The sequence below is a fragment of the Kogia breviceps genome, chromosome 13, assembly GCF_026419965.1.
Source record: "Kogia breviceps isolate mKogBre1 chromosome 13, mKogBre1 haplotype 1, whole genome shotgun sequence".
Taxonomy (NCBI): Eukaryota; Metazoa; Chordata; class Mammalia; order Artiodactyla; family Physeteridae; genus Kogia; species Kogia breviceps.
This window is the reverse complement of record NC_081322.1, coordinates 79,895,227-79,915,404: the sequence shown is the minus strand read 5'-3', so window position 1 is coordinate 79,915,404 and position 20,178 is coordinate 79,895,227. Positions and strand designations below refer to the sequence as shown.

Genomic DNA, 20,178 nt, shown 5'->3' with positions numbered 1-20,178 from the left:
CTGAACTGATTAACAACAGGTCAAAGCTAGTCAGTGACTTAAATCAAACCAACATCCACTGATTAGCTACTGTAGATATGCACAATATATTAAGCCCTTCAGGGGATAAAAGATAACAAAGACCTTCACCTCAACTATCTAACAATCTACTGAAGTGGAAGGGGAGAGTCAAAGACACACCATTACTCTAATATAGCAGATTCTGCATATTCTGAGATTTACCACTGTCAGCTTTGACAATTCACTAATGATCCCAAAGGTCTCTAAAATGTAATCACAGGTAATTTTTTGGAGATACTAATCCGAAGTGTGTATATTAAAAAGCTGGTGTATGGGGAAACAATTTACTTAACCATTAGTGACTGAGCATCTTTTTCTTCCCACACGTTCCCATACGCATTTAACAAAGGAATAACATGCCAAACTAGTATTTAAAAATGGGGGATCCATGAGGACCTTAAGACTTTGCCTCATGAAAATAAGAACACAGGGCATAATTTAGTGCCAATAAAAAATGCTACTGGGGAAGGTATTCAGACAAATGAAATGTAGTTAGAAACAACAAATAAAAGGTTTAATAAAGAAAATGGAAGTGAAATGGACTGACTGGAAAAAGAGAGCATTCCTGTTACAGCTGTGATTCTGCTTCTACACTATTTACATATATAGCATACTCATCAATAAATCTCTTGACAAGCAGTGATTTTCACAAAGGATTGGAGAAGTGGCTATTTCCTAATGGGAATGCATTAATATCTCAACAGACTGCTGTGCTTTCCTACTGGAGTATCACCAAGTACCAAAAACAAGACAAAAAGATGGGAATACACAGTGTATAGCTTTGCATATAGTAAATCTTCCTATTTCACAGCATTTCCAAATATGCACTGCATATGACAAACATATTGATATTTATTTATAAATATTTACAAATAACTTATTTATAAAATAGTCTTATAAAAAGCATTAAATCCACAGTTAAGAAATCTGCACAGTTGAAGGCAAAGGAATCTTAATGGTTTTTCAAAATACAAAGTGATTCAAACAGAACAGTTGTTCAAAGAGATTAACCTAGTAAAAATTAATCTAGTTATCTTAAAAAATGTAGTTCTACTGTATGAACAAGAGAGAACAGAGAATAATAAATTAAAAGCCAATTAAAAACTGACTATAACAAACCAAGTGGGGAGTTATGAAGACAGGGACCAATGTATTCGTACTAAGAATAAAAGGGAAGGGAAGGATGCAAAACATATTTTTAAAAATAATTCATTGAATTTCATGACTGAAAAGATACAAATAAAAGAGAGGCACTTATGAAAATTCCAAGTTTTCAGGTCTGAGTGTTTGGGAACACACTTTTACCACTGACATAAAGAGGAAGTCTAAAAAGTAAGTTTGTAGAAGAAAGACAAATTTAGATTGGGGTGATAACAATGCCATTTTATGTACACATAATACCTAGAAGATATGGGACTGAATCCCAGAAGAGAAAAGCAAAATTACAGTCTTTCCTGAAGAGCTAAGAATTGAAGAGATGAAGAATAAAACACTGAAGACTAAATATCAGAGAGAGAATAAGTAGACCAAAAGACTAGCAGGCCTTACAGTAAAATCATTTCAGAAATATAAGCAACAAATGCAAAACTAAAAAAAAAGAGACAGGCAGTAGCATAATAAAGAAGAAAGATAAAAATAAATATTACGGGCTTCCCTGGTGGCGCAGTGGCTAAGAATCCACCTGCCAATGCAGTGGACATGGACGGATTCAAGCCCTGGTCCACGAAGATCCCACACACCACAGAGCAACTAAGCCTGTGCACCACAACTACTGAGCCTGCACTCTAGAGCCCGCTTGCCACAACTACTGAGCCCGTGTGCCACAACTACTGAAGCCTGCGTGCCTAGAGCCCGTGCTCTGCAGCAAGAGAAACCACTGCAATGAGAAGCCCGTGCACTGCAACGAAGAGTAGCCCCCGCTCGCCTCAACTACAGAAAGCCTGCGCGCAGCAATGAAGACCCAATGCAGCCAAAAATAAATAAATAAATTTATATATATATTAAAAAATCTTTAAAAATAAATATTACTTTTCATCTCTATGGCACTCTGTCAACTATTAAGCACTATCATATTATACATGCTATATCACTTTTACCTTCAGAATGGCCCAGTAAGATTACTATTTATTATTCTCATTTTACAGATATATAAACTTCGGGTAAATGACCTAACTAAATTCAAACTGGTATTAAGCTACAGAGCCATGTCTCAAGCCCAGTTCTTCTGGCTACCCCAACACTCAGTTTCCAAAAACAAAGCAAAGTCCTCCAAGCAGCATCCAACTAAACATACACAACTGAGTCGCTGAGTAAGATGGTAGATGCCCATGGAGACAACCACGTAATAGCATCAACCTAACTAATAATAATAACCAAGAAGATTTAAAGACAACAGATTATGAAGCTTATATGCCTACTGATCAAGTTTTAAGAGTCTTCCAACCCTTAACAAGGAAGCTCACTTTCTCTAAAGGATTTAATTCAAATAACATTAAAACAGACCAACTCCATCTTTCTCCCCAAAGCTAACACACATATTTTGGGTTTGAGGGAAATATTACAAAACTGGTATGGTAACAGATGCTGAATGAAAAATTCCAAACACTGAAAACTCTCATTCGCTGCACTCCATCGACCTACTTCTCTCTTAAGAAACAACCACTGCTAAAAGGCTGGTTGGCTACTTTTCAGAATTTTCTCTATGTATCTATATGTGTGTCTCTGTGTGTATATATAAACGTAAATGTGTACACACATATATATATATGTGACATACATACTTTAAATACAATCTGGTGCAAAATTATACTCCTAGTAACTATTTAAAATTGATTATCTTAAAAGCCTTGCTGGATTTAGTAGAACATTGAAATTCTTATAAATGATGACCCAAAATAATTCTGGTCCAAAATACATCATAGTCTGTATTTTGTTACTGTCTGATATTCAAAAGTTTTGTTCAACTTATAAATATTTCTCCAACTCGGAAAATATGTTGAATATAATACAGCACTTTCTTTATAGCTCATACTCTCCAAAACTTTTATCCATTATTAAAATGTTACAACATGAAAATACTTTCCAGGGCAAAAGAGACATCCACAATGACAGTAAATGTTCCCAGTAGCAGCTTTAAAAAAAACAAACAACAAAAAAAACTACTTTTCTTAGTATTCTTTAGTTTTCTCTAGAAACTAAGAATATTAGAACTAGTATCTTTAGCTTTCCAAGTACTTCATAAAATTATTTTACAATTTTATATATTAAAACCAACTTCTCTGAATATTTAAAATTTTATACACACCAACTTTTTTGAATATTTCAAACCAGCCAATATTTTAAATATTTAAACCAATTCTGAGAGGTAGTCAGGGAAGGTATCACTATCCCTACTTTTTAAATGAGTAAACTGAAGCTAAGAAAAACTAATTAGAAAACTTATTCATTAGGGCTAATATTTAAGAGATCCTAAAAATTATCTTGTCTAATCACACTTCATAAATGGTAAAACAACTACCTCCTTCCTTGCCAACTGTAACCTATCACATCTTACTTTGAAAGCAACCACATTAATTTTGTAGCATTGTTGTGCCTTAAAATACCTGTACCAGGAGCTTTCTAAACAGTAGTCTATGAAAATTTAAAGAAAGCAGTTACAGAGTAGCCACCATTGTTAAAATGAAAATTAGAAACATGCTAATGATACAGGCTTATAGAGTAACTGTATCCCTCTCCTACGAAGAAGACACAAGATAAGTAAAAAAGGCTTTTTTTACTTTTCTGCAGAGGGCTGGGTTGCTAGAAAACCGCTGGCTAAGTGGGTGTTACTGTACAATACCTCTTTGCCAAGGAATGCGTGTTTTCCTGTGGCACCCTATTTTATGAGCAGGGAAGCAGCAGCCTAGTAGTTTGTTCCTCATTCTGGTCCAGGATTAGCATAAAGTGATATTAATTTACTAAGAATCACCAATTCCCACTCCTCCTCCACCTACAACATACATGAACACTACCGAAATCTCACTCAAAAACGTATACTGAAAAAGTGAAAACAATGAACTGAGACGCAAAGAACAGAAATTTCTTCTAACTTGGCTGCTAACTATATGCCTCTCATAAACTGTGATTCTTAACAAGTTTCATCACCTTTGGGTCTTGATTCTTCATCTGTCTATTAAATGATATACTATCACAAGTGTTTCAGGTCTAAAATTTATAATTTCTGGAAATCAAGTGTAAGCATTAACAAGGAAGTAAACAAGAAACCCAATCATAGAACCTATAACTACAAATGCTTAACGTAAGTATAATGGTCTTTAGCTACCCCATTCTAAAATCAAAGAGAACAGAAATGATTCTCCATGAGAGAAAACAAAATGTATAAATATAAACATGTACATATATAAAAATAAGTCTTCAGTTTAAATTTTCCCAGGAATCCAAACAACCACCTTCCTTTAATTTCAGTTCTTTCCTATGTTTTTTGTAACACTAAAATAAAAAGATGCGAATTTTACCTCCTCTTAATTTTAGAGGTACTAAATAACTGATAAGTAATCTATTAACAGTGAAATGGCCAAAATGAGAACAAGAAAAAGAATAATTCATTTGTCAATCCTCTTCATTACAAACCATATTAGCTGGAATTTCTCAAATAAATATGGGTTCTATTTCTAATAATACAGTATTTAAATTCACCACAATTCCATGTTCACAATAAATTGGTTATTGAAGACAGAGTTATGATAAAAAACTAGTGACCCAGAGGAGCTAAGAAAACACTCAATGATACAAGTAGGCTCAATGTTAAGGAATTCTAATAAAGTTTTGTTAAACAAAATTTAAACCTTTAATTGTATTCACAGACCATGCAATTTACTACTTAACTTTTAATTGCATGTAAGAACATCTGGTTGTATAAACAGAATTTAAAATCAGGCAAATTCCAAGCAGAGTTGCTTTAAAATGTCCTTACATTCACGAATACAATATGATAGAGTCAATCCTTATCTAAAACAACAGAGAAAAAAAAAAACTGAGTAAGATAAAAGATTCTAAAAGATTTTGCCCCAAGCCTTGTACTCTTCTTTTTCTACATCATCTCCCCCTAATCTTCATGTCTAGTCTATTCTCTAAGTGCTTGACCTATAACCAGCTGGTTATCTCCACCTTGATGTTCCATAGACACCAAATCTTCAAGATGCTCAAAACTACAACCGTATTCAACAAACTAGTTACACTGTCTTTGGGTGGTTGAGATATGGGTGATTTCAATCCTCTTTCCATACTCTTTTATTCGCAGTGGAATAAATGATCCCTCATCCAACCCACCAAATTATCTTTCTCCTCTAGTGTTTTGCTCCTCCTGATGTGCCCTATTAATTGATTGGTATCATATCATTTTATCTACATTGTCACTCAGCCAAAGCCCTGTGGCACCACCCCTTTCCTTATATCCAGCTCCCTATTATTACTAAATTTATTGTGCATTCATCTAGTCATCTCTTCCCCTTTATTACTGTAGTTGAGCTCATCTTCTCTATAGTAATTTAACCTTCCTTCCCTCAATCTCACCCCTCACTGACCTGCCCTGTTCCGCAAAGATATTAATCATCATTCTAAAATACAAATTTAAAACTTGTGCTTTTATTAAAAACCCTTCAAAATCTCCATTCCCTTCTGATTAAAAATGAGGTCTTGTGCACAGTATACAAAGACTCTTCATCAGAAGACCCTTGCCTAACCCTCCAGCTGTCCTCCCAACCACCTCCCCTACCCAAAGCTGCCACTTCCTTGAAAATGATCTCTAGCCTTTGCCTTACACAATGTCTCCTCCATCATACTGTGTACATGATACACACCGAAGATACACACACACTGTTTATAAACTGTCTGCACCACTGCTCTTTGTATCATAGTGTTCATATCACGTTACCTTCTTACCCTTTGTGGTAGTCCATCCCCAGCCCTACCTCTACGACAACATGAGCTGCCTGAGAAAAAGGACACAGGTATCTGATTAACCTGGTAACCACTCTGCAGAATACAATGCCTGATGGATGGCAAATACACATAAATAACAAGGCTCAGAGGACCAGCCACTACTTTCCAGCATTCCTTCCAACCACTAGTTGCTATTACATTAGAACCTTCGTGGGTTATTATTGCATTCTAGCAATTTGAAAACTGTATTATAGTTAAAGTAGAACGAAAAAATTGTCTGACAATCTTGAGGAACTAGCAAAATAAAGGAAGCACTCACAGAATTATTTGGAACCACTCTCTGTTAACAGCTCTAAGATGCCTGAGATATCTAATCCTTTGATTCTGCAAATGAATCAAAGTACTGACTGGGAAATTTTGTACTAGGAATAATGTGGCAGCCTCTGGCCTACTCCTTTGGGATATCAATCCTCTTCAGCTAAGCTGGTCACAACCCCTGTTCTTGTAATTGCCACCAAAGCAGAGAGAGGCCTCTAAAAGAGGTTCTGAGTTCTCTGACAAAATGGGAACAAGAATTTAGAAAATTCTGCCCAATAAGAGGAATTGCTATAAAAATAAAAACCACTTTTCTTGGTGTAAAAAAAACAAAGCCAAACATGTTAATAATCCTTACAAAAGCAGTCACTCGTATTTCAATAAAGCATTAAAAGGGGGGGGAGGGGCACTAACTGGTTTATTAAATGCTTATAGAAAAACTACTCAAAGCTAGAAGTCATTTCAGCGACTAACATACAACGTGGTAAAAACTCATTTTGATGATTTTTTTATTCAAAGGTGTTGGCATTTAGCCAGGCACAAGATAGATAACCTACACATAGTTTTTAAGCTTTTATTTGGTAAATGCATTATTAGCATTATCAGGAGACTTTCTATTTCAAGAAAACTACACAAGCAACTACTTTCACAGTGGTCCTTAACTTTGGGCAATACTTTAAAAAACATTCTCAGACTTCCCTGGTGGCGCAGTGGTTAAGAATCCGCCTGCCAACGCAGGGGACACAGATTAGATCCCTGGTCCAGGAAGAGCCCACAGAAACTAAGTGGAAACAACTACTGAAGCCTGCACGCCTAGAGCCCGTGCTCCGCAACGAGAAGCCACCGCAAATGAGAAGCCCGCGCATCGCAATCAACAAAGAGTAGCCCCCGCTCGCCGCAACTAGAGAAAGCCCAAGCACAGCAACGAAGAACCAACGCAGCCAAAAATAATTAATAAACATATAAATTAATTAATTAAAATTTTTTTTTCATTCATTCATTAAAGCAGTAAAGGAAGATTAGCTGATTTACTGTTATGTACACTGTTGAACAGCTTTTTAAGAATCTGTAATACATGTGTACTCATCACTAAATAAGGTCTGGGTTCTGTGCCCAATTAATGAGGTTTCTCTTTTCTTCCTTTAGTGAGTTAGTGTAGCTACACAATGAAAGTATCATGACTGGGAGACAGGAAGAAATGAAGAAAGCTTTTAAAAGTTTCCTCCCTTTGCTGCATTTTTTACAAGTTTTCAAGAAAGAATGCTCGCTCTGCAATTAATACGAAAAAAACTTTTAGTCAATCAGAAGTCACTAAATGTGGAAAAACAAGAAACGTTCATTTCCAGTACACACCCACACAAAAAAACTGAATGTAAACTCCAGGAGGACAGAGGGTTTTTTTTGTGTGTGTGTGTTTTGTATATTTACATCGCTAGAGCCTAGAATAGTGTCTGCACATCTGCACATGGTGGTAGGTGCTTAAAAAACATGTTGAATAAATATTTTCACTAAGGCAGCTTTTTAAGTTATTTTGTTTCTGTTTTTGATGTTGAAAAGGCTTATAAAGCCTATAAAAGAATATATCTTCCTGCTCAATTACAATTCTGATTTGCAAGTAGCATGCTATTAACCAAGTTCTTAGGTTTCAGAGTGCAGTAAGGCCTTAAGTGTATGGGCTATGGCCTATTTTTGTAGGTCCTCAAGCCAAGAATGGTCTTACATTTTAAAAGAACTGTGAGAAACCAACAAGATTATGCAAAAGAGACATACTCGGCCCACAAAACCTAATATTTACCATCTGGCCCTCTACAGAAACCCTGAATGGAGATTCCATTCAAAAGAGAATGAAAGTTTTTTGAATACGTACTTTCACCTATGAATTGAATCTCTGCTACTAGAAACATATTTTTCACCTAAGACCTTCTCCATATCTAAACCTCTAAGTTTTGGTTTATCTGATTTGAAGAAATACTAAGGAAATGGTTTTTTGTTTCACTTCTCTTTTTTTTTTTTCACCATAGCATAAGTGGTTGTAATGCTGAGACTAATAAGAAGTAAAGGAGGATTAAAGTTAATTTGTTTAATATTTTACATACTAAAACATCACAAAAACGGATAGAGGAAAAAACAAAGGAATACAAACAGAAAAAAAAAAAAACCACCAAATTATATTTCAGAAGAATAGCAAGACTACATTAAGGGAGAAAAAACTAACAAAGCTATTTTTGAACACTGCATTTTGACTATATACCCTCAGGCTAAAAAAGATGAACTATAAACAAATACTAAATTCTAGTTAATAGGTTTGTTTTCAGACCTACCGTTTAGAATTCTGAAACTACTTTCTGCATAGTTTAGGACTGATAAAACAATAAGTAATTTTAGGATTGATAAAACAGTAAGTAAATATATTGTGGATAATGGGAACTAGTTTTCTCACTGTCAGAGAAAGGAACTACAGATTTGCAAAAGGGAAAGGCCAGAATGAACCCTACAGTGTTGGACTGCTACTGGAGATAGGATGAACTCATGGCTTTTTAGATAGGCAGATGGATAAACAACAACAATTTGTGTGTGTGTGTGTATACATACACATATATACACACACACACACATAAGCATGTTCAGACATATACCCAATTTCTAGCTCAATCTGTTAACAGATAACCACCAGAAGAAACCAGGGTTCCTCAGAGAAATGGCTGATTCCAGAGCTGGGGTGGGAATAACTTATTATACAAGAAAGTGACTACTCAAAAAATGATAAGCACATGTCAAACTGACACAGGCGCCAGCCTGAAGGATCTCTGACATCAAAACACCCCAATGAATAAAAAAAGAATCCTTGAGTTCATACCAATATGCATAAATACATAAATGGGGAGAAGGAAAAGCTCTTATGGACTGCCAATATTAAATAAACAATAGACTTAGAAAATCTGACAGCCATCTTAGTCCTGATTCAGGCAAGCTAAAAAAAAAAAAAAGTGTTAAGTGTGATGTTAGGACTCCGTGCTTCCACTGCAGGGGGCACAGGTTCGAACCCTGGTTGGGGAATTAAGACTGCAAGCCGCACGGCGTGGCCAAAAATAAATTAATTAATTTAAAAAAAAAAGATATCTGCCACAAGGGAAAACCAGTAATTTTACAATGGAGAAACCTTGCAGAAAAAAGTTAACATCCCTACTAATGGGATAAATAGACATCATGTGCTTCCTGAGGACAAAATATTACTTCTGGATTATTCCTGCTAAAGAGGCATAACCTTAAACTAATCATAAAGCAACAGCAGACAAATCCATATTGGGGGAACTCTAAAAATAACTGGCCTATTCTCATCAATCATCAAAGGTCACAAAAGACAAAGTAATAACCAACTGCTCCAGATTAAAGGACACTAGACAGACATGACAAGTGAATGCAAGGTGTGATGTAGTAAATTTAGATTTACTCTTTTTATTCAGGACATTACTGGTACAGACAGTGAAATCTGAAGGTCTGCAGACAACTGCATTATATCAATATTAATTTCCTGATTTTGATAACTGTACTATGGTTACATAAGAGAATGTCCTTGTTTTCAGAAAATAGTTATATTTAGAACTAAAAGGCATTAATTGCAGTTTACTCTCCAAATGTTCAGAAAAAAAGTTTCCATGTGCCAGTTCATGTGTATGTAAAGAGAGAAAGAGAATAAGAAAGCAAATACGATTAAATTAACTAGATAGAGGAATCAGGATGAAGTATACATAAAAATTATCACTCTTCCAACTTTTCTGTAAATCTGACGTCATAAAAATAAAGTATAAAAAGTGGGAAAAAATAGTTAATTTATATTTGGACATTATAGCAGCAAAAAGAATTGTGAAAAATCGAGTGATGGTTCTCCTTTACACAGATGGTTCTTCTTTACATCTCAACCAGGAGTTGAGAGCCGGCCCTTCTAGTCTCAGCTCTAACACAAAGCTGCTTTTCCTCGGTAAAATCACAATGGGAGGCCTCAGTTCCCTTGTTTGTAAAATGAAGATAGCACCTATTCTACTTTTCTCACAAATTAATCCTAAAGATTCACAGAAACATAATAATGGTTGGGGAAAAGAGGTGCATAAAACACTATATATTATAAAGGGGCTCACTCTTAACAATGTTTGGTAAATAAAAAATACTTCAAAATCAAACAAGCCAGACATTTTTTTCACCATAACAAGCGGCTGGTTTAGAAACTAGACATTTGCTATGTGTTTTGGTTTGCAAAAAATTTAACTTATTCAACATTCTTTTTACCATTTCAATAAATTCAAATGCCTGTATCATTTTTTTTAACCATAAAACTTTACAGTATCAAAAACATTACTAAACTAAAGAAAGTCATTAACCAGGACTCTGTCAACATTTTTTTAAAAATTAAGATACAGCTGACATACAACTTGTATTAGTTTCAGGGGTACTGGTCAATCTTTTAGATACTGTGACCTAGATTAAAAAGATTATACCATTTCCCAATTTCCCAAGATCATAAAATACATGATCCAAACTTCTCATCCTTCACTCACAAGCCCCAAGGAATTAAATCAAATTCAGAAAATTAGTGTTCACAGAAGAGAGAAAAAGAGAGACACCAAATTTTTTTCATGCACTCAAATCAAGGGAAAGTTTGTTTCAAAAATTAAAATATTCATTAATTTATCCTTCCAAATGTTTAAGAGTTTGGTCACCACTTAAAAGTATTTTTTAATTGTTTACATGTGGAGACTAATTAATATCTCACTCACAAAAGAAAACATCCTTAAAACTGTGTTCTCTAAAAACAGTCATGATTCCAAAATGCCAAATGGAGATTTAATATGACAGACAATTTAGTTTAAAACAAAAACAGGGTAGCTTGTCTTATTTCCCCATTGTTGAAAATATAGGATCACATTCTTGTTTAAGAAGTCTACGTGCTCAGTCTCACACGGTTCCTAGCAAAGAAGCAAGCCCAGAGTCAGTAATGCCTGCCCAGCCTCACTAGCTATGCAGCAAGGTCATTGCACACAAAGCTGACGAGGTGAAAGAAAAAGGATTACAAGAAAATAAGCTCAAAGAGGGTATGCTTTTTGCTTGTCTTGTTTGCAACTGTAACCCAGCAGACAGAAAAATGGCTGGTGTATGGTAAGCATTCATTAAGTACTGGTTAAATGAATAAACGAATGAAATCCTAAGTCTTCATAAAGTATACTAGTCAGCCTTTATAAAGTATACTAAGTTGCAGAATTATTTTAAAAACAAATTTGGCACACATTAATAGCCACAAATGTCTTTTAAAAACATGAACAAGTAATCTATATTCCCCATTCTGACTAAATAGAGTAGTGTCAAAGTTCCTAACGTATTTCCCGACCTACAGTAGATACCGTAACACATTTACATACCCTTCCTTGACTTTAAAATATGGTGTACCAGAAACTGGCAAAGCAGAATTACAAAGACGAAATAAATGCATAAAATCAGCATCAGAAAGATCAACTGCATCGTGTTTACCATCAAACTTAAGATAGAACTAACTCAGACAAGGAATCAGAAGCTATAGAAACATTTCTCACCAGCATTTATTTCCCATAATAGTACCGCTAACAAAATCTGCTCCTCTATAATTAGAGGAATTTGATTTAGTCTTGCTTTTCCATTACTACGCAACATCTGTCAATGATCTGTTGTCATCTTATAGTTTGAAGAACTTCCTCAAAATATAAGATGTATTTTACTTCCTACCACCAAATTCAGAGATTTGCAATTTACTCATATTATATACGTAAGTAATATTTCTTATACAAAAAACTACATGGAGCAGAATGCAAGTAAATGCACAAGAGTTTAGATATGATTTATACTCACTACTAAGCACAGTAACTTTTTTTTCACTTAACCTATTTTTTGTGAAAAATTCAACTTATTCCCTACATGTTCTCTTTAAGATTACCAACATATTCTAAGTGACAAACTTCATTCTGCTTCCCAAGTACTTCCCATATAATCAAGACATCATTTCACTACCAATTTAACCCTAAGTATTTTCCAAAGGGCCTGCCTTACGTGAGTTATAATCATCTTACTATGCTTCTTGTGTCCATGCTGCTGGAAAAGCAGTCTGTACAAGCAGGAGTAGAGAGGCACAATCCTGAGAGAGAGGAGTAGAGAAAGATGTTGAGAAAACAAAACCAGACAAAATGAGCTCAAGAGTTCAGGAGCTCAGCCAGTGTTCAAGGTCAAGATTGATTACATTCTCTCAAACCGTTATGAGTTAGTTGTTGTCCAGTAACAGGAAAACTGGCCCAGAAGAAATACCATGTACAAGCAGCAATATCAGCACTAATTCTAAGCCAACTATACTTCTAAAAAAAAAGGAGCAAGTGATCATAAAATATGACTATTTAGAAGACTGGGGAATACAGATGTCCCCTAAATGCCAATCAAAATTACTCTAACAAACTTCAATGCTAGCCTAAAGTAGAACGGCTGAACTATATATATCTCATGAATTTCAATGTTGCCAAAAAATTTTTATATTTAATCCTGAATGACTGAAACACTCTCAAATCAGAGTCCCCCAAATTATTATTATTGATCTCAATTATCCTTGTATTCTAAATTTTTTTAACTAGTTAAAAACACAACTTTTACCATATGTTGTTTTAAAATGAAAAACAAAGCAAAACGGATTTGAAAATAGCATAATTACACGATATAAAACTTAGGATGAATTTAATCTAACTGGAACTTTCAATGGAATAGTCCCTTTCCTACTATCCCCTCTTAGTAAGAAGTGAAAACCATAAACAAATCAGTTTTGATTTTAAATTTCCCATCTAAACTCCTATACACCTACAATGCCATAAAATGACCTTCAAAATAATGCTTATACATACTAAGTCCTCCAAAACGTTAATTTCATATTTAGTCAAAGAATCTTCCAACTAATAGGGAACCTAAAAATCTCAAATCAGTCATTTATTTCACAGAGGAGAAAACCAAATGTCCAAAAATATTAACTGCCTTGGTCCAGGCCATTCAGCTACCTACTATACCATCAACCTATCCGTTCAAGAAATCTTTATTTAGCATATACTATGTACTAAGGCACTATGCTATGTACCAAGGATATGAAGCAATAAAGATATGTGGTCACTGTCTGCATGGAATTTATAATCTGGTGGGAAAGATTACTGCTAACTACTTAAAATTGTAGTTATCACTAGAAGGAAAAGCACGAAGTGTTTTAAGACAATTTAAGGGGACCTAAATCAGTGATTCTCAACCATGGTCGATTTTGCCCCCCAAGGGGTATTTGGTAGTATCTGGAGACATTTCTGGTTGTCACAATAGGGGGAGCTAGTGGGTAGAGACCAGGGTTGCTGCTAAACATCCTGTAATGCACAGGACAGCTCCTCACAACATATAATTATCTAGCCCAAAATATCAATAGGGTCCAGGCTGAAAAACCTTGTTCTAAACCACTGGGGGCAGGGAGGGGTTAGTGAAGGCTTCCTTCCTTTATAACAGTAAGACTGCTACGACTTTAAGGGATTTTCACAAGGTAGAAACAAAAAAGACTAATTGTTAAAATTAAAACTCCCACTGGAAAATCAAAACAGGAGAGAAAAAGGAGAGAGAGATTTCCCCCATACATGAAAAAGAAAGAAAAAGGCAATGTTTTACAGCTACTTCACATAAATTCCCTTTCCTGAACCACAGGGGGAAAATATAAAAACAAATTTCACATGCTTTTATTATTCCCATTACCTTTCCTCCCACTGTTCTCTACCAAACCATGCCTACTACTAGATATTGGTGGAAAGACTGTATTAAAAGTCCTGTAGTTAGCCAAATGAACACTGGATACAAACTTGAAAATGGAATAAAATGAAGATGGGTTTTCACTATTGATGTGAAAGACAAGGCACAGAAGAGGAAAATGTACTGGGTGTTAAAGTGACTCTGGAAAGGGCTACATCCTGAAACAAAGAGTAAGCTAAGCTATCGGACTAACCAAAGGATCCTAAGAACAAAAGATACTAAGAATTAAGATATCCTAAAGAAGAGTAAAGAATTTAAGAACCAAGGTAAATTCAAAAATTAAACTGCAATAATTTTCCTGATACATGCCTAACAGATTCTTATAATGCATAAGAAATTCTTATATTTTCCACATATTAAGAGTTCCTATATTACTAAAATGCCCTCTCCAATTAAGTTATAATTTTCTAAGGAAAGGGTCCTGTATTGCTATTCTCTTTTCCCTCTTTTCAAAAACAAAAACCCTACCACAATAACCTCCATACAGTAGGAGTCTTAAGGACAGAGTACAAATATGCAGCTCACATGAAATTGCTGCATTTCAATAATCAACTGTGGTCCTAACGTAATCCACAGATTTAAACAGATAACGATGAGACCCTTTCCACGGAGAACTCTAAACCATCATAACAAGTAAATGCCACCATCTTTGAGCAGCAGCAACTACAATACCATGTAATAATAATTCTGGAATTAACTGCTCAGGTCAAGCACCGACCGTTAAGGAATCTTATATTCCATCCTGGACAAATTTTCTTTCATCGTTTCAGAACTGACATTAGTGGTCATGGAATAAACTTTTTATCACAAGGATGATGCTTAACTGGAAATTAAAGTTTTCCCACAAAACTAGCACAATGGGCACTTAAATATCAGTTCTTGAGCCTCAATCTCATTTAACTCAGATAAGTACGAGGGATTTACCACATAAAGGATCTTCTGACAGTGCATTTGAAAATGGGGTAGGGAGGCACAAAGCCCCTTTGAGAAAAGGGTTGGGGGGGTGGAGGTGGGGGGGTTGGTTTGGGGGGGTGGGTTTGGGGGGGTGGAGGTGGGCGGGGGTGGGTTTGGGGGGGTGGAGGTGGGCGGGGGTGGGGGGGGGCGGGTGGAGGCAGGCAGGCAGGCGGACATTGGCACCATGACTCGGACACATCCTGCAGAAGACCACACACTTTGAGACTTAGCCACAATTTGCATATTAAAAACCTATATTCTTAACTTTAAAATCTGGCACGTTCCTGTTTTCAAGCCAAGATCTGCTTGCTTGTCTTCCTTTTTTTTTAATCGTGAAAAACCTGATAATGAGCAAGTTATAAAAGCTAAGCGTTTCTTATTTTAAACATTACACATATAGAGCTAAATTGTGGTGCCTTATAAGCAAACGGCACTTCTTGACAATTCAGTGCTTCAAAGATACCTTTAAACTTGCCAGAGAAAGTTCTGTTGGGCTCAGCCCAAGGATAGATGCCTTTAAAAGCCAAATTCACTACAAGTAAACATTCTAAAACATCCTTTTCTTCTAATCCTGTAACTCAGATTCCTTTTTTATTTTTGGACTTTGCAACACGTGATTTAATGGAAAAACATCATTACTGAACTATTTCCCACTATATACTTCCTTGCAACAACAAATTTTTACTACATCACCAAGTATTATAGATATTCACAGAAACTACATTCAGAAATCAGAAAAAAACCGGATTTTGTACTTTGAGTTTAAAGCAAAAAAAAGTATATTCTTCTGAACCTTCTTCAAAATCTACTGCCCTTCCTCAATTCTATGACTCTTACTGCTACAATTTTTAGGCCAACCCCATTTTCAAATACGGTGAAGTGTGAGCATATTAGTAAACAGGAAGTTAGAAGATGTTTTAAGTTCTCTGAAATACATAAGGGGAAAAGAGAGAGTGCTACATAAACTAAAATGGGAATACTACTACAAATCTCAAGTTCTTATAAAGATTAGATGAGAGAAGAGTTGAAACATCAAGCTAGCCATTTAGATGTTAGGCTCCTTATCCTTAACGTTAATACTAAAATGAAAAACCGGGCTTCCCTGGTGGCGCAGTGGTTGAGAGTCCGCCTGCCGATGCAGGGGACGTGGGTTCGTGCCCCGGTCCGGGAGGATCCCACATGCCGCGGAGCGGCTGGGCCCGTGAGCCATGGCCGCTGAGCCTGCGCTCCGCAGCGGTCACGTCGGTGAGAGGCCCGCGTACGCAAAAGAAAAAAAAAAAAAAAAAAAAAAAGTAAAATGAAAAACCAATTGTTAACACTTGTAATCCACCATGCTTCACTGTGACCAACCACAGTGTACTAACTAACCACTTGTTTATATCTACCACATGGCAGGGAGGGCTGGGAATGGAGGGAGGAGGGTACACATTAGGAACCAAGATAAACAGGAGAGGCACCCATCAAAAAGGCGTAGGGTAAATCAAATAACTGCAAGGAAATAAGAGACAGGATTTTTTTTAATAAAAAAAAAACACTTTAACATTCTCTGAGTGCTACAGCACCACATGTAGCAAATAAAAAGGCTACAGACCTGCTGTTTTTCCCCCCTGCAGAGCCACGAAACTATTAGCAATAAATTGGAACATACAGTATCCTTACTTTTTAATCCAGATTTTAAGGACAAGAGTATTGTGGGGTGGAACCAAATTTTATAATTTGACCCAAATTATCAGCTATAAATTCATAAATAAAATGGAAAAGATTCCCAATTATACTGCTCTAATTTGTATCAAGAAGCGGTAAAAAAGAAAATCCAGTATTCAAAAAGAAAATCCTTTCCAAAAAAAATGCTTGCTTTTATATAACTGTGTCACTGCTATCTAGTCTAATAAGGAAAGTTTAATTCACATATTATCTAACTTTTAGCCTCTTTGCTAAGTTTCCAAAACGTCAATTCTAGGGAGGGAGGGAGGGAGGGCCGGTGGGAGGGAGGAGGGAACGAGTTTTCTCCTTTTGGAAAACAAATAAAATTGTAAAACAGCTTTTTAAAGTATTGCCCTGTTCAGAATATACTATTATACTACTGAATAGGGTATTAGCACTTCCACATGAAAAGTTCATTAAATTTATGTAAATTTAGTTAACATCACATTAAAATACTTTTAAATAAGGCATACAGGTAAGAATAACTCTGGTTGTGTAGATATGTACTTGTTAAATGCTTGTTTAATGTTAGCATTAAGGTCTATGCCTACCGGAGTTTTAAAAGTTTTAAAAATATTTTATCAAAACTTGTCTCCTCCCTTCAGACTAGAGAACTCAACTAAATAGTGAAATTGGACACCTGCCTGTTAAAAATCTATCCTTATATATGACACGTGAAGGAGCCCGTGGGAAATGCTTCTCCAGCATCTTCCCTCTGCATGCACAACTCTCCCTGCCTGTCTTTCTTTATGTCGGATGATGAGAACAGGGGGGGAGTAAGAATAGGCGAAATTGCAGAATAATCTCGCCTCCCGATCAACCATGCCCTTAGCTTAAGTCCCTAGTTGGCAGGTTACCTAGCCAACAATATCTCAATCATAAACAAACATTACTTGCTCCCGGGGTCCCCTGTCCCTGTGACCACAGGTTATCACCCCTGTAGGTGATCTTCCTGCACTACCCCTGTTCGCGGCCTGCCTCATTAAGGACCCGGGAAAGGTCTGGGCGGTGATGCCCGGCCTCCAGTTAAAATCCCGCAGGCCCAGGAAAGAGATGGGCGGGCCAGGCATCTGCGGAACTGACCCGGAGAGACCTGCCGTAAGCCTCCGGGGGAGGGCCCAAGCGGGCCTTCCCTCCAGCCCCGCAGCCACTCAGTACTCTGCTGGAGACACCGGAACCTCCCTCCGCCCCGGGGCGGCAGTCTTCCAGCCCTCCGCCCACGGAATCGGGGGAGGGGCGCCGGGGCAGAGAAACACCCCTCCCCCACGGACACAGCTAGGCCGCCACTCGCCCCACCCTGAAAAGCCCTGCGGGCCAGTGCCCACCCTCCCGCGGTGGCCTCGTCCCGGGTTGGGGGGAGCGTGGGTAGGAGGGGAGGCTAAAGTAGAATACTAACCTCGCTATTGAAGGTTTTCACAGCCTCCATGTTGTCGGTGCGGAGGCCCAGAGCCCGGCGGCGGAAGAGGCGGCGGCCACTGCACTGGGTGGGGAGAGCGAGACGGGGGCGGCGACGCGGCTGCGAGGAGGGGGCGCCGGCGGGAGGCCGGGCCGCTACGACCCCGGGCAGGAGGGGAAGGGCAAGCACCAGCGGGGAACGGTTCCCTTAGGGGCAGCGAGGCCCCGGCATGGCCGCTACGGCGGGCAGAGCGCCGGTCCGGGGAACAGAGGCGCTGCTGGGGCTGGTTGGCAGCGGGCGGGGGAGGGGCTGGGCGCCTTCTCTTCTCCGCCCCGCTCGGTCTCGGGCTTCCACCCCCTAGCCCGGTCCCCTACACTCTCCACCCCCTTCTTCCTCTTTCTCCGACAGGCTCCTGTTTCACCTCCCCGCCGCTCGGGCCGTAGGAACCAGCAGCGCACGGCGAAGACGGAGGAGGAAGCGCTGGCAGCCGCGGCTGCGGCATCCAATATGGCGGACACGAGTCCGGCCGCGCAGCTCGGAGATCCGCGGCGCCCGCCAGCGCGCCCCCTGGCGACGGGACCGCGCAGGCCTTGGCCGCCGCGCGGAACCATCGAGCGCGCGCGGGCCAGAGCGTCGCCGCCAGGAGGCCCCGCTCATCTCGGCTCCCAGGGTCCTCTGCCCCGCACCCGCACCCCATCTCTTCACCGCTGCGGGAGCGAGTGCTGTTGCCTCTTGGAGTGCCCTTGGGGCCACTGCAAAGCATTGCTCTAAGAAAAACCCACATGCCCCCCCGGCAAGTTTCAGAACTTTACTGGACGTTGGCCTAAAGGTTAACAGTCGGAAAAGTTCCTAGTCAGTCACTTATTTGGTAACGATTTGCCCAAGCATTTTAATAGCGTCGGGAGAAAACGTTAGAAACAAAAGCTTTGGATCCGGGCGGGGGCAGGGGGACGAGGGAAGCACGCCTGCAGCGAGCAAGCAGCTCAGTGCAGGAAATGCACGCTACATAGAATCCGAGGGGACCGGCGTGGTCTAGACAATGAGTGCATTTGTCTGTACAGCGCGAAGCCGTGCCCAGAACGCGCAAGATTTCCATTGGCGAAAGGGAACCCATCTTTTATGGAAGATGAATTATTCTAAAGGAATTTTGCCCTAGGTTTAAAGGTAGAGGGTGAATACCGTATTCCTAGATGAAATAGATGCTGCTAGCTAAATGCCTTCTCTCTCACTTCGTGCAATGTAAGATAACCGATACCAAATTCAAAGCGAGCATTTAAATTAAAAGTTAGGGGTGTATCACTGAACCCTAAACACCACTGTCGTCTTACGGGGAGTCATTTTTCAGCAATCATTTCTCTGAAGTTCACTCAAAGGAAAGGGGGGAAAGATGACGGCAGAATTTTTCTCTAGAGGATTGTTGGAGTCAAGGTAAGAGCTGAGCCCAGAGCCGTGTGAAACGGGAAAGCAGGCGCTTCTTGACATTTTAGGGTCTGCTCTTTAGAGCCTACTTCAATGACAGCTTTAATACGGTGGCTGACTACTTAGAAGGTAAAATGGCTAACATTTTCGTTAAGAGCTTATATTTCCACTTTGAAAATCTCAAACGTGTCACAAAGTTCATAGGCCAAGCCATTATGATCTCTTGCCAACAATTGCAGTAGCCTCCTAGCTAACTGGTCCCTATCATTCATCCTCCAGACGCTAGCCAGAGGGGAATTTTTTAAGACACAAATCAGATCAGGTCACTCCCTTGTTTAAATCTTTTTAAGACTTTCCTATTGCACTTCAGATATTATCTTAACCTCTTAATATGGCCCGAAGGTCCTCCCTATCTCAGCTCACACTTCTTTCCCCATCCTCTTTACTCTGGCCACAGTGGTCTCCTTTGTTCCTTGACAACACTGAGTGCTTTCCTACCTAGGACACTTGTGTGCCTCTACCTTCTGGGGTGCAGTTGCTCTCGTTCTTTCCTAGCT

General features: G+C 38.5%; 1 protein-coding gene across 8 annotated transcripts in view; it reads right to left on the bottom strand.

The window, feature by feature from the left end:
• Positions 1 to 18,745, bottom strand: part of SCAF8 (SR-related CTD associated factor 8) — a 134,992-nt gene extending 116,247 nt beyond the window's left edge. For 2 of the 8 annotated variants that reach the window (XM_059083722.2, XM_067011064.1), the window contains exons 1-2: positions 18,203 to 18,724; positions 12,408 to 12,472 (exon numbers count right to left, since the gene is read on the bottom strand). In XM_059083722.2, coding sequence (XP_058939705.1) covers positions 12,408 to 12,425 — 18 coding nt within the window. In that variant the 5' untranslated portion in view covers positions 12,426 to 12,472; positions 18,203 to 18,724. Of the gene's footprint in view, positions 1 to 12,387; positions 12,473 to 18,198 lie in introns of all 8 variants that reach the window. The other 6 variants (XM_059083727.2, XM_059083726.2, XM_067011063.1 and 3 more) reach the window with 6 other exon arrangements.
• Between the last annotated feature and the right edge of the window lie 1,433 nt (positions 18,746 to 20,178).